The 15,609-nt window shown below is 36.8% G+C and overlaps 1 protein-coding gene across 1 annotated transcript; it reads right to left on the bottom strand.

Annotated features, from left to right (window-relative positions):
- Positions 1 to 1,916: 1,916 nt before the first annotated feature.
- Positions 1,917 to 15,515, bottom strand: dnr1 (defense repressor 1). The gene is made up of 7 exons (XM_071591611.1): positions 15,092 to 15,515; positions 13,902 to 14,110; positions 13,425 to 13,686; positions 12,861 to 13,033; positions 7,973 to 8,342; positions 4,048 to 4,386; positions 1,917 to 3,661 (listed from the first exon to the last, which is right to left on the bottom strand). The coding sequence occupies exons 1-7, from the start codon at positions 15,176 to 15,178 to the stop codon at positions 3,407 to 3,409; spliced, it is 1,695 nt and encodes a 564-aa protein (XP_071447712.1). The 5' UTR covers positions 15,179 to 15,515; the 3' UTR covers positions 1,917 to 3,406.
- Between the last annotated feature and the right edge of the window lie 94 nt (positions 15,516 to 15,609).

Below are 15,609 nucleotides of genomic sequence, written 5' to 3'. Positions count from 1 at the left end.
GCTGAATCTAGAGCATTTTCATTGTAAAAAAATCAATTTAAGCCGTTCTGTGGCATCCATTAATTCTCAAGGTAAGCCATTATTTGAACATTTAGAAGTCCTTTCTCTCCCTTACACAAATGTGTGGGTAAAAATATTTATTAATTATGGGAATAACCCTTTCAAACAAAGAAAGGCAAATAACATATATTTGTTCCACAATTATTAAAAAAACATTTACAAATGGGCATAAATTACATACTCATTATTGAGAATGAAAATATACTTGAAAATTGAAGAAGAATTTTGATTTGCAATACATTGAGACATTTTCAAATGCTATACAGGTATGCAAACATACCTAGTTAGGTTAATTAATGTAGACTAAATATCAATATTAAATAATATTAAAAAAAAATGGAAACAGAATATTAGAAATAAGGTATTTGTTACAGGCCAGATGATGGTACAAAATGATAAATGTTAGTAGGAGTTAATAACTAGACCTTGTGGCATTGATTACAAATATTTTCCCAATGGGCATTAGACACAACTAATTGAGATGCACAGATATCCACAGAACAATAATTAGCACTCTAAAATTCTTCAGATATTTTTAATAACATTTTTTTAGGGATCCTGGTGACATAGAAAGTAGGTCAATATAACCAGAACTGTCTAATAGGCGAGTGGTAAGTGTAATTGTGTGCATTATATCTAATTTTAGAGAGCTCCATACATTGTGTTATGTGAAGGTACTCAGAAAGATGTTGTCCTTAGGAGTTCTAAGGAATCAATCTTGTTATGCAGTAATTTATAAAGAAAAGTTAGGCTATTGATTTTTCTACCTTTGTACAAGAAGGGAAGGTTTAGTAGAGGTAACATTTCATGATAACTATGAAGAGCTTTGTGAAGATTGAATTTGAATGCAATTTTGTGTATGAATTTTCTTTTTGCACATTTGATTGTATGAATATGGAGTTTGTATTAAGGTGACCAAACAGTTTAGCAGTATTCACAAAGTGACCTATATAATGAGATGAGAGGAACTTTAAATGGCTCTATATGTTTTAAGTTTTTACAGTATCAGAAGATAAATCCAAGCGATTTGTATGCTTCCGATTTGACATGGCTATAATGTTGAATGAATGTTAACTGAGAGTCAAATATAACTCGGAGGTCTTTTATATTTGTTAATCAGGCCATAGGATAATTGCTTAGTCTATATTCATAATGCTTTGGTCTCCTTTTCCAGCTGAATGTAACAGAATAGCATTTTTATAAAATTGAAAGTTAGATAGTTATGCTCTGACCAGTTTTGAAACCTATAAAGGCAGTTTTGCAGAGTTAAGTGATCATCAATTGATAGAACTGTTCAAAATTTTTTAAGTCATCAGCATACAAAAGAAAAGGAATTGGGTCTAATGCCATTATAATATTGTATGTGAAATATTGTTTAAAAAAATCCTGTTCCTGATAAATGATACTGTCCATAATTACATAACCCACAGCCAATGAAATATCCATCTAAATGGTCATTACCTAATCTATTCTCTGCAAGGCCCACACCATTCTGCTCCCGATATTTGTGACCTTCCAAAATTAATTAAATTGTTTCATCCACTATTTTTGAATTGTGCCAACTGTTAAAAAAAAAGTTGTATAACAGCATATAATGGTTCTTTAATGTGAAGCTCAAAATGCAAATCTTCAGCTTTCGGTTACCTGTAATATTGTTCATTATATATCTCCTTATATCTATATTCTGCTATTTTTTCCATTGTGCATGTAAATAGTCAAATACTGATGAGGTCCATGTCTTTTAAGAATTTAGAACACTTTAGCATTACTTTCATTAAAAGAATAAGAAATACATCAGAAAACATGGAGGGTATCCAAAGTAAAAAGTTTCAGGATAAATAAGACTATGCAACAACTATGATGTTAAAGTATTTATTAATAAAATATCTCATTTGTGTAACATATTTTACAGAAACCAACCCAAACATTAGGAGGTTAATTGAAATTTGTACTGAGGGTTGATCAAAAGAAAAAAAGCAAGCACACAGGACAAGACTCATTTTCTTCTTCAGATATTTACACAGTTAACAGCTGTAATTTATAGCAATACTGCAGGTGTAAAACTCATGTATTAAAATGTCAAAATAATTCATGTAACAAATATTTGAGCTGCAAATATTCAATTTGACACATAAATTACTACCATACATATGTATTTTTTGATAAAATGGAAGAAAAAGCATGCCAAAATCATCGGTGTAAATAAAAAATATATAAATGAAACAAGCAGATGTAATACGGATGTATCAAATACTTAAAAATACTCTCTGTATAAAAAACACATACCAGTCTTCACATAAGCAAAGGAAAACATTTGGCTGCATTCTATCAACATAATACAATCTCACAGAAGTAAAGGCACCGTCTCCCTCATTTGAGAGAGGACTGGCAGTATTATTTCATCATGACAGCTCAATCGTTAAAGCTATCTCTTACATAACCACACTTTTTTTGCATTGATTGTGACTAAAATAGTTAATTTTATGGATAGGAGAAATAACTGAAAATGTAAATTTTTCCACCCATAACCCATTCAACCTCATTACACACACAACAACAGCACATAAACATTCTTTCAACACATAAATTCTAAAAAATAAAAAAGTTTTGAACTCTCAACACCTGCAGTTCTTTAAAATATGCCTAGCAGGACAGAACCTCACAAGAATGGAGCCACTATGTGCAACAAAAATTTTCATTGTTTTTTGGATAAAATTTCAGTAGCATTTAAATAACATTTTTTTAAATGGTCATTCAAAATCTGCCACTTTAACATACTTATACAGCAATTGGGAATTTCCAAATTATAGTCAAATATCAAGGTTAATTCCTAACCAATGAATCAAATTAAAATACATATCTCTTGGAAATTACACATGCTATGATTCTAGATTGAATGAAGAACTGCCCAACATCGAGTGCAAAATACACATCCATGGGGCAGCAGGACTACAGCTGCACTAAATTTATTGTAACACTACATCTTTTAAAGACAATGTCAAGTACAGTTTCCTGTGAAACAACCATCAAAATTTGACAAGCATCGCATACCAGCAAGAACTTTTGACACACTGTGAAATACACATTTGGTGAAACCAATGAAAATATTTTTTACTCTACCACATATAAATAAAAAAATTACTATCTGCATTAATTCTGTAATGAATGAGATACCAATTAGTAGGAAAATGTACCTAGAAAGAGCAAGGCTGCTTTCTTCACAGGTTTCACTGAATTAAGGCAAAAAAAAATTGTTTCACATGTTTACGTGAAACAAAAAATTGTGCACACACAATGAGCTCTAGACTTCGAGATTCAGTTGAAGAAGTTTTAACCAATGTAGCCTTCAAGGGCTATGACTGATGGAATTTGATGCAGGGGTAGTGGATGCCACTGCCAGGCTGAGGGGGACAGGGAGGAAGACTTGTTTGGAGGAGGTGACAGGGGCACGGCAGACGGGGCACATGGGAAGGCAGCGCCGTGCGCAGTCCTCACAGCAAATGACGTGGCCACATGGGAAGAAGGCAGTATTTGTGGGCCGATCCATGCATATGCGGCAACTCATGGCCTCCATTATTCTGGTCAGTTGCTCTTTTTGCTCCTATAACGTAAGGCAGAGTTATCATAACCAATTTTGTATGTTGATGTAGGCATAAACAAGTAAGTAACTCTCAGCTTAGAGCCAAAGTAATATAATCATTCTAGACTTTATGACAAAAAATATTTCTGATAAAATATTCAGCCATCTAAGAGAGTGGATTCATGGTTCAAGGGAATCATTACTCACTCTTATGCAGGAAAAATATAAAATATGAACGAAAACTTCCATTCAATCATACATAAAATGAATTCAATTTATTTAAATCAATAAAATTGAGGGAACAAGATGACCACAAAATTTTCATAATAATGGGCCCTTTCAACTATGTGCCCAAGTAAGAGCTTCGAAGGGCTAGAGCACCTCAGACATCCAAGAGTATAGCATACCTTGCATTTTTTGCTATCACAATCCTTGCAGGATTTCCTGTCCACTTGCTGACTACTGCTTAGGTCCCACTCAGATGCAAATGGCGAGAGACAATTAGGTGACTGGAGGTCAGAAGAAAATTCAGGAAATGGGAAGGAAGCCAACGGGTCCATGTTTTCTGAAGCAGAGCTAGGTGATGACGAAGATGACTGGGAACAACTGGATGTTATGGGATTTGACTTGCTCTGATACAAGGCTCTCCTTGCATTGTCATACACCTCTCTACAAGTGCGCCTAATATCAAAAACATATTTCTTTCCTAATGAGGTGTCCTCATTGAAAATGGATGCAATGGTACCCTAAAATGAGAAAAAGGGCATGCATTGAATTAAACTGTAAGCAACACAAATCCATGGGCATAGAATGCCACTTGCTGAAAAAGCACTTAGTTAATACTGATGCAAACTATTACAGTGGGTTAGGTGCAATGCTTTAATTATAAAAAGCATGGAGACTTTGAAATCTCATCCTTCCAAATTACAAAGTGAATATTGTGAATACTTGATAGATCAAATAAACAAGGCTACCATCAATATATAATAAAAATAGCTAATAACACATCTACGAGGGTCATCCGGAAAGTAGTACCCGTTCGTGCCGCATGAAGTGCTGACGACGCGAGTAGCCACTGGACGAGGTCAGATAGCTTCAGTGGCTTGTCTGCCTTCTCTGAGCCAAGTTGCGTGACGCTAGCATTGCCTGTGTTGTTTCTGTGATTGTTTACAATGTTTAAAAAAATTGAGACCGCCGCCAGTTGTGAAGTGAGGGCAGTGATTAAATTCCTCAATGCAAGAAACGTTCGCCCATGTGATATTCATCGCCAATTAAAGGAGGTGTATGGAGACAATGTAATGGACGAGTCGTCTGTTCGGCGGTGGTGTCGCAACTTCAACATGGGGAGGGGGAACACACACGACGATGAGCGTTCGGGGAGACCGTCTGTCATTACAGACCAACTGGTGAGCTCAGTTGACGAATTCGTGAGGAACGATCGGCGCGTCACAATTGATGACATCTGTGAGCATTTTCCCAATGTTTCTCGAACAATTGTTCATGAAATTGTTAAACACCATCTGCATTATGCAAAAATTTGTGCAAGATGGGTCCCTCGCGTATCTCAATGAGCTGGCGGCGAAGGACTATGCAGCAGGAATACAGAAACTTGTCACACGTTATGACAAATGCCTTAATTTGCTTGGAGATTATGTTGAGAAGTAGTTTAAAGTATCCTCTTTCAAATAAAATTTTTTATGTTTGTTAATATTTACTTTTGTCTTTTTATTTCACGAACGGGTACTACTTTCCGGACGACCCTCGTATGTTAGCATTGTGGGACTTGAACTGAAAGCACTTAAAACACAAGAATCTTACATGTGTGATGAGGCTAGGATGCATTCCCTGCATACTCAAAAGAAAGCAGTTCCTTTGTTTTTTGGCTCTGTATGTGCTTAGTGAATTCAAAGAATAAACATAATTTTTATGGACATTGTAATTTACTTTATAGGCCTTATAATTTTTGAAAATTAAATCAATGGAAGTGGCAGAGTTGCAAAATTATTATTTTTCAAGGTTCTGATGTGTTCAAAATCTTTCAGTTGATTTTCCAATAACATTTGGTTTTATTTCCTACTCCTAGACCGAAAACTTAAATATAACAAAAAATGACTACATTGAATGATATACTATTCCAATGAATTTGCTGGCAAACTAACCGGCAGAAATATAAACATTTTAGATTATATTTCCAATCAGGATGATTTCAGACTTGCATTCTAATTCCCATACGCAAAGCACTCTTTGAGCCACAACAAAGGTATGGCGGGAGATGTGTTAAGGTACCAGCTGAGGAGAGGAGGAAAACTTTAAATACATCCAAAAGGCCGGCGTAAAAAGTTAGAGGACTTCACAAAGCATAATGTCAACATGACATCACAGCATTGCCAGCAAGTTTGGGTGTAAAGTGGCATCCCTTTCAATTAACTTATTTTTGGGTGCATCATCCCATTCCAAGGTGGTCAGTGCCTGTCTTAATGTACAAGTGAGCAGTGAATTAAAATTTTTTTTCCAACTTGGGAAAACATACAGACTCATAAAATAACTAAATGAGCGTAGGATTTGGCATTTTCCAAGTGCACAATTGTGGTCCTCAGGACAATGAGACAGTCATTGAAATTCCAGTGTGATTGAAAATGAGTGTGATCACTAAATGGAAAACCCATGGCACATTCACTGCATTACTAAATAAGTTTATGGTGACCTGTGCATGAGTCACACATATTGCTTTGAATGATCAGTGATTTAAGGATGGTCGGGAATCACAGGAACCTATTTCCTTAATGTCCCTTAACTTGATCTGATGATGCTCATATTGAATAGGTTCGGGAAATCATACTTTCCCATCAATGTTTGATAAATCAGGAAGCAAGAAAAGAGTGCCTCAAATGGCTACGTTCATACCATGTCATTATTTTGAGAATTTAAGAAATGAATATGGTAGCTGAAAAGTTTGTCCCATAGCTTCTGCCACGAAAACAGAGAGATGCCAGTTCATTCATCCCCATTGAACGGTGATTTTTGGTCAAACCAACAAGACAGCCAGTCCTCTCACTGGACCTGACTAATGCAATTTTCTGTGATTTACTGTAATTGAAATCAACTGCTCTGCACTATGGCATTTTCAGAAGTGACAAAGGTGCTGCTTAATGGATGGTGGAAAAATGTAAGAAGAGGGCTTACTAGATTGCAGGCAGACCCAATGAATATATGAATAAGTTCCAGAACTTTTTGAATAGACCTTTTATGCTATTGCCATCCTCAGTTAGTGCCTACCTGTTGAGCATTCCAATGCTGTCATTACTACTTGACCTGGGTATGTACTGTGCAGGTGTAGGGTTGTTTGCATAATGCTTACTTCAAACATACATTCCCAGCACAGATCGTAAAACCCCTAAGAATTAAGTCAACTTTCATAAAAGCCACTATAAGGAACATGGCAATTTAAAGTCTTGGCATCAAATTACAAATTTAATTCTATATGTAATAGATAAAAATAATGATGACAATGATTACAAATAAATCCATTACTCCAAAATTGAAATAGAATTAGTCAAGGGGAAGAGGAACACTGTAAATGAGCACTTGAGTCTGGCTGGTGAAATGAATAGATCCCATCACCCGAGGACTTAAAGGGGGAACATAATTTGTTATGTTTTATAATGTATTCCCAGGAGTATATTTGACTACCATGCAAAACTCTAAGTTGGATCAAAGGAAGAAAGGATTCAAAACGAAAGCAAGAACTTTGGAATCTGTAATAACACTCAACAAATAAAGTATAGATGTGTGCTCTAGTAGGAAATGGTAGCAATAAATTTATTATAATTTAAAATACAGCTGATTGAGTGGATTTTTCCTTGGAGTCAGTCCTTGTGAAAAAAATCCATCTCAGCTCAAGTCTCATACTGATTGACCAGGACCATTTAACAAAATAAAATAGAATAGCAGTGGAAAGTAGGGGTATTAAAGTTCAACACTCTCTAATGCAGGGAAAATACATGGAAAGAAGACACCATTTACTGTTTCTTCCAAAAATATTTGTTGCACGTACAGTATGCATTTACACAGCCATGAAAAAACTTTAATGCACGGCTGAAAGAACAAGTTTTCAAATTCAAGTTTTCTGTCTTCTAAAATAAAGACAGAAAACTCAAATTATCAATCCCTAAGATCATTATGGTGTAACAAATTGAGAGAAAAGAGTAACACCATTTAATGTAGACATGTCAGTTCCCAGATGTGAAATTACAAAAATTATCATATTGTTTGTGTACTCTGAAATTTCGAATAACAATTCCTTATATAATAAGGATTCAAAACACAACATACCTTGAGATCACGAACAAACTGTGATGTTACTGCACTGCGCACTGTTTCACAGCTATAGAATGCATGTTTCTCAGTTGTGCATCGATAGAGACAGCTGGCAGACTGCACGGAGTCCATTTTTAAGCAGAGAGATGCCTCTGTTGGGCCACGGGCAGCACCCGCAACTCTCTGCTCTTGCTCCAATGTCTGTGATGATGCTTGAGTGGGCTGAGAGTTGTCTCCACTCGTACTCATGGAGTTCCTCTGTGTGCCAATGGATGATGATGATGTTGATGGAGTTGTAGCCGAGGATGGGGAGAGGGATGAGATGTAGCCCAAGTAGAAGAGCCGTCTGCGGGAAGAAGCACTGGTGATTGCAGTGTAGGGAATCCTGGAAAAAAAACACTGCCATTCACACACTATGCATTCACAGTTACAAGGACAAGTATAGAGTTACAAAAGGTCTGCATGGTAATATATTTAGATAAAACTCACCAATTATGATCACTTGTAATTCTTGATCATAAGTCAACCATTTTTCAGTGTGCACATAATTGGGCATAACCACAGAGCACAAAAGACTTTCGAAACAAAAGTTAAGGCAACTTTCCATCAAGTTGCCTGAACATTGCTTTCTTAAGCAAAAAAAAGTCACAACATGAATAGGCATTAATTACTTTTCATAGTTTACATTGGAAACATTCAGGCATGGAATGGAAAGAGAGATGGCAGATGGGAGAAATTGGAAGCTGGCAGGACAAGTGGATGCAGGAAAGATTGAAAGGCAACCAGACACTGAAGTTGGTAATAGAGATGAGAATATTGGGAAAGAGGGGTAGAGGCGGAAGGGAATAGGCATTGCTGATGGAGTTAAGGGAGGTTGATAGTGTGTCTAGCTCAAGAATGAGTTACAGCAATATGTACTCATAGTATGGGAGTAAGGATTCTTCTTGTTAGGTAGGTGGGATCTACCGAATACCCAGTGAATGAGTACAATGGATAGAATCGCAGAAAATTCCAAGAGCAGATCTCTTCTAAAAACAAAATATTTAATTTCATTTCACCTAACATCAAATTTAAAATAAATCTTAACTGAGATTTCAACCCAGGGATTCTCCATCACGCAAATGAAGGACTGAGACTTGACACTATTGAGCAGCAGGAAATTATGAAAAACATCAATTGGCCATCAATGGTGAAATTGTTCATAAATATTTGTGCGCTTCCCACTTCCTCTCGCAGACCTTCCACTTTCCATTGGCTAGGAGCCCACAAAGGACCCCTCACCTCTCTTTCTTTTTATTTGAGTCATGGATTTATTCCACAGAGTTAACTTGCTCGAAACTACATCTTATACGTGTGTACACTCTTATAGCTGCATTCAATTAATTTAATTGTGGCATTATGTTGAATCCTGGGTGGTGTCCTATAAAAAGAGTTTTTGAGTGGCATAACCAAGTGCTTCTGTACAAATTTAAGGCTTCACACATTTTACCTTGCCTTCAGAAGGTTCATTTCACCATGGCTTTAAACTAATTATTTTATCACACTATTTTAGAAGCTGTCAAAAGAAATACGAGGGTCATCCGGAAAGTAGTACCCGTTCGTGCCGCATGAAGTGCTGACGACGCGAGTAGCCGCTGGACGAGGTCAGATAGCTTCAGTGGCTTGTCTGCCTTCTCTGAGCCAAGTTGCGTGACGCTAGCATTGCCTGTGTTGTTTCTGTGATTGTTTACAATGTTTAAAAAAATTGAGACCGCCGCCAGTTGTGAAGTGAGGGCAGTGATTAAATTCCTCAATGCAAGAAACGTTCGCCCATGTGATATTCATCGCCAATTAAAGGAGGTGTATGGAGACAATGTAATGGACGAGTCGTCTGTTCGGCGGTGGTGTCGCAACTTCAACATGGGGAGGGGAAACACACACGACGATGAGCGCTCGGGGAGACCGTCTGTCATTACAGACCAACTGGTGAGCTCAGATGACGAATTCGTGAGGAACGATCGGCGCGTCACAATTGATGACATCTGTGAGCATTTTCCCAATGTTTCTCGAACAATTGTTCATGAAATTGTTAAACACCATCTGCATTATGCAAAAATTTGTGCAAGATGGGTCCCTCGCGTATCTCAATGAGCTGGCGGCGAAGGACTATGCAGCAGGAATACAGAAACTTGTCACACGTTATGACAAATGCCTTAATTTGCTTGGAGATTATGTTGAGAAGTAGTTTAAAGTATCCTCTTTCAAATAAAATTTTTTATGTTTGTTAATATTTACTTTTGTCTTTTTATTTCACGAACGGGTACTACTTTCCGGACGACCCTCGTATGTTAGCATTGTGGGACTTGAACTGAAAGCACTTAAAACACAAGAATCTTACATGTGTGATGAGGCTAGGATGCATTCCCTGCATACTCAAAAGAAAGCAGTTCCTTTGTTTTTTGGCTCTGTATGTGCTTAGTGAATTCAAAGAATAAACATAATTTTTATGGACATTGTAATTTACTTTATAGGCCTTATAATTTTTGAAAATTAAATCAATGGAAGTGGCAGAGTTGCAAAATTATTATTTTTCAAGGTTCTGATGTGTTCAAAATCTTTCAGTTGATTTTCCAATAACATTTGGTTTTATTTCCTACTCCTAGACCGAAAACTTAAATATAACAAAAAATGACTACATTGAATGATATACTATTCCAATGAATTTGCTGGCAAACTAACCGGCAGAAATATAAACATTTTAGATTATATTTCCAATCAGGATGATTTCAGACTTGCATTCTAATTCCCATACGCAAAGCACTCTTTGAGCCACAACAAAGGTATGGCGGGAGATGTGTTAAGGTACCAGCTGAGGAGAGGAGGAAAACTTTAAATACATCCAAAAGGCCGGCGTAAAAAGTTAGAGGACTTCACAAAGCATAATGTCAACATGACATCACAGCATTGCCAGCAAGTTTGGGTGTAAAGTGGCATCCCTTTCAATTAACTTATTTTTGGGTGCATCATCCCATTCCAAGGTGGTCAGTGCCTGTCTTAATGTACAAGTGAGCAGTGAATTAAAATTTTTTTTCCAACTTGGGAAAACATACAGACTCATAAAATAACTAAATGAGCGTAGGATTTGGCATTTTCCAAGTGCACAATTGTGGTCCTCAGGACAATGAGACAGTCATTGAAATTCCAGTGTGATTGAAAATGACCCTCGTATTTACTTGCAAGGGTGATTTTACTTGATTGGGATGACCCTCGTATTTACTAATGTTTTCATACTATTACACAAACATAAAATTAAACTAGTCAGCCAGCTTGCTTCCTTCCAAACCTTTAATTTCTTGTAGAAATCAACAGTCAATTACATGACTAAGGCTTTATTCCTTATATCATTTGTGCAGTTAGAGAACACACATTTGTTTTGCATAACAGCTTTTTGCATCCTCTCTTACATTTGAAGCTAAGGATACCTGTATAATATTTATACAGCAAATGAATTACCTACGCTGATATGCCTTGTAGAACTATGTATTTATTCAACACGTCCTTGGGAAAATGGAATTATATTTATTTGCAAATCATTGTTCCCCTTTAAATTAAAATTGAACTAGCAGTAAAATATTTATCTTATTTTCACAGTTATTAAAATTAAATTACTACAACAATCACTAAAATCAAGATTTTGGGGACAGATGATTAAAGCTAGTGACAACTAATATGCCAAGAAACATATTATGGCATGTTTACTAGAGAACTATCAGGGCAAGGAAGGTTGTAGGAGAAATAACATTTCTCGAAATTTCCTCTTCCAGCAGCATGCACTTACCTTCATGATGGAAGACAAAGAAGGTTACACCTATCAAGAGTTTCAAAAGCAAAATTCCCACTAAAAATTAACAGATGATGCCTAAAGACACCACACAGCAAGAAGAAAAGGAATGAAGAGCTGAATGAGAGGATATTTAATAGAGAGAATAACACTAAAGAACTGCCCCAATGATCCAAAGATGAGGAATGTTTTAGTATGTCAGAAGTAACTACCTTCAAGTTATCACCAATAACACCTTTTTTGAAGTGATCTGAATGTAAATCAGGAGAATATTGATGAAAAGGCATTAAGAAAGTTTTTTGTGAAACTGAAAAAACATCAACACAGTGAAGTAACAAGAAGGAAATTACAGAGGCAAAATACTCCAGAGTAACTGCTAACTAATTGCTTACAATCGAATTTTTGAATAGAGCACTGACATAAGTGAAGACAAACAAAATTAACCAAGGATTATTTAAAATGGAGAGAATACATTGTTCCTTAGAAGGTGCTACTTCTGTCACATGGGAGCAGTCACTTAAGGACCCCCAAGCAAGTTTAGAGGGAGGAAAATAAGAGGGGTAGTGCTGAATAATGTAACCGCCAAATGGCAGCCTAGAATTGGTTTTATCCTAAGGAGCTAGCTTCCGTATTGTCAGGCATGATGTAAAGTACTTTGCCTGAGTGCCACTCTCAGTGTGGCACAGGATAGCTGACCACCTAAATCACCCTCCACAGAGAGCAGGCAGTGTACAGTGAGGAGATGGCATTGATGGTCCACGGAGAAAATCAAGGGGGCAATATAGAAGCATGTATTTGCTTGAAACATGGGGCTGAAGGCAGAGTTGGTTTTTCAATGGGCAGGTCAGTGGTTTAACTTGCAAGGCACCAGTCTGCAGAGTAGATATTATTCATTAAACGCCACAATGTAATGAAAATGATTCACAGATGGGAAGGACATAATTATTAGAAGGTCACAAGTTTGGGCTGGAGTCGGAGGGAGCAAGAAGGGATGGGTGGAAAATTCATTGTCATACCAAAGTCAGTAGTGATGGTTAAAAATGATAATCCAACTGAATCGGAAGATCTGAATTAACTGCTCACCTTTGAGTGACAACCCCTTCGGCATCGTAGAGGCTGAGGCCATGAGGACCAACACCCACAGTCACTGGAATGCCATCTTGCACCCTGTGCGATTTATACTCTTCTTCCCCAAAGTGCTCCAGCTTTGAAATTTCCTTGAGCAGCCAATACTCTGCTGCAGATCGCTTCATACCCTAAAAATTAAATTACATTGGATGTAAACTCTATTACTTAATGCATGAGTTTAGCAGACGAGGAAACGGCACTCTTTCCCATCATTACATTTGAATAATTGCTTATAAATGAATGCATCAGTTCTGCATGCATCAGTTCTGGAAAATTGATTTCAATAGCTTCATATTTAAACATAAAAGAAGAGAGATTAATATTCAAGCAGCACTTCAAAACTAATATTGAAAGTGCCTTAAAAATTCTTTGAAATTCAGGCACTACATACTTGACTGAAATTATTTTAAGAAAATACATTATGAGACTTTCTCTGAAGACTGCCATGGACCTACCATGAAATAAAATTTTAAAGACTGAACTCAAATGCCATAGACATGAGTGAGCCTCTTTGCTTGCCTTCAGCTTCCGGTGTTCAGTGGCCACTTGAGCAAGGAAATCGGGCGACAAGAATTTTTCAGGGTCATTGGAGGGCACCAAACATGAATAGAGGTCGAATGGTGGTGAAGCAGGGAGGCCAGCTGGGGTGCTTCCAGCATCAGCTTCCAAATCTCCCAACTCTCCCTGGGCCACAAGGGCCACCATCTTGACTGCAATGGGGCCATCAACTTTGAGCCGACCCTCAGACAAATCTCGGCGAGCATGTAGATAGAATTGGTGTCTGTGATCAGGAGTAAAAAATGCAGTTTAGCGCTATGGAAAAAACACAATGCTAAGTAGCACTCAGTAGAAACATTAACTAGGTCATTAAGAACACAATCATTTAGCATGGCATTGAGTTCAAAGGTGATCATTCACATGATTTATATAAGGAAATCAAATACACTAAATTATGACACACATGAAAACTATAAAAAGTGGATGTCTACAACTTACCGAGTTGCTTCCTGGAGAAGGAGATGAGGTGGAACCCAAAATTTCACCCTTAAGGCCAAACGAAACGGTGGGAGCCCTACCATTTGACGTCCAATTTGGTTCCTAAGATTGAGCCAAGCTTCTCGGCTAATTCCATTTCCTTTGCTTGATACATGAAACTTGAGTCCGAAATAGTCCTCTTCCTTCGATATACCAAGGAATTGACAGACCTGTGATTAAAATAAGGTGCCATTATTATTGTTCACAACGTACAAATATGAATTGATACAACCAAATACATTTTATAATATAAAATGCAGCGTTAATTTAAAATACACCGACTTCATGAGACTAGTTTTGGTTTAGTGATGAAAGTTATATTGACAACATTTTCGAAGGAAACTCCTTCAACCACAATTGGCGCGGGAGAAGAGTCAGACAAGCCTGACATTGACCAAACAATAATTCCAATAGAATGATGAACGCCATTTGCATCAAAACCAAGTTTAACAACGTAGCCTTGGTTAATGTAAACATTTGCCAGTTGAGTATTGCTACCTTTATGGGCGAGGAAGAGGCAATTTATTGAACTAAAATCAAGTCAATTCAGACGGAATTTTAGGACTTCATACCAATAAATATTTCAATTTAAGGCACTTTTGTTGGGACAAATGTTTAACCACTATCACCCACGAAAGAATTCATTACTTATTTTAGGCCTGGGTACAGAGATTACGAAGACCACTGCACAGTATAACACGAAGAGTTGATATTAAGGTAAATGTAAGTTATCCATTTTGGAACACTCAAAGTTGAACATGAGCAATATTGCCCAAGGACAAGTTAAGTGACATCTGGCAAAATTTTAGTCTTTGAAGGCCTTCGTGTGATTCGGAATTGCCCGAATTTTTCATTACTCGCTCAATGTATACAACACGAGTAAGTGGTGTTCACTAGCACACAATTAAAATTAATTTTAATTCTAAATAAAATTAATTCAAAACTAAAACAATATATCCTAAGTTTTAACCCGTTAATTATATTCAATTACAGCGCCTGTTACTTCGTGCAGTAGTGCATAATATCGCATTTGATATAAAAAATCAACTTAAGGTAAAAGAACTAATGATAACATTAACAATAGTAATCAATTAATTGATACCGAAATGCGAAATAGCCCACCACCTTTCACCTTAAATATTAAGTCTTACCTTTTCCAGGCATTCCTGTCCTTTCGATTTGGGGTCAACTTCCACTTCTAATATCACAGAATTCGGCTGGCTGACTATACACCACATTTTTATAGGGTTTCTATTCCTAAAAACGAAATCTCATTCTATGTGAACTTGAACATATGATGTACGTCTCACTTCTCTTCCTGGCAACATATAATATTTTATGGTAGGATTTGTCAACCATTCCTCTTGTCACACGAGACTTGGGCGAGAAACCTTCAATAATCTCAACAGAAGAGAATGTCTTCCTTCACACAGATTCGACGGCACTTGCAAAATACTTTAAAGACTGGACTTGTTCTCTCTTACGATGTGCATAGAGAGTCAACAGCAGCGTAACGACAGAAGAATGTCAAACTACTCATTCGTTCCAAAATTATAGGAAAGACATAAACATATAAAGTTAAAAGCTTATTAAAACATATTGGAAATCTCAAATAATACTATTAATTCATTCTTATAGGGTACACATCATTTAAGAATGCCCAAATGCG

This window comes from Hetaerina americana, unplaced genomic scaffold (genome assembly GCF_022747635.1).
Source record: "Hetaerina americana unplaced genomic scaffold, ioHetAmer1.1.p SCAF_5, whole genome shotgun sequence".
Lineage (NCBI taxonomy): Eukaryota > Metazoa > Arthropoda > Insecta > Odonata > Calopterygidae > Hetaerina > Hetaerina americana.
This window is presented reverse-complemented; position numbering and strand designations above follow the sequence as displayed.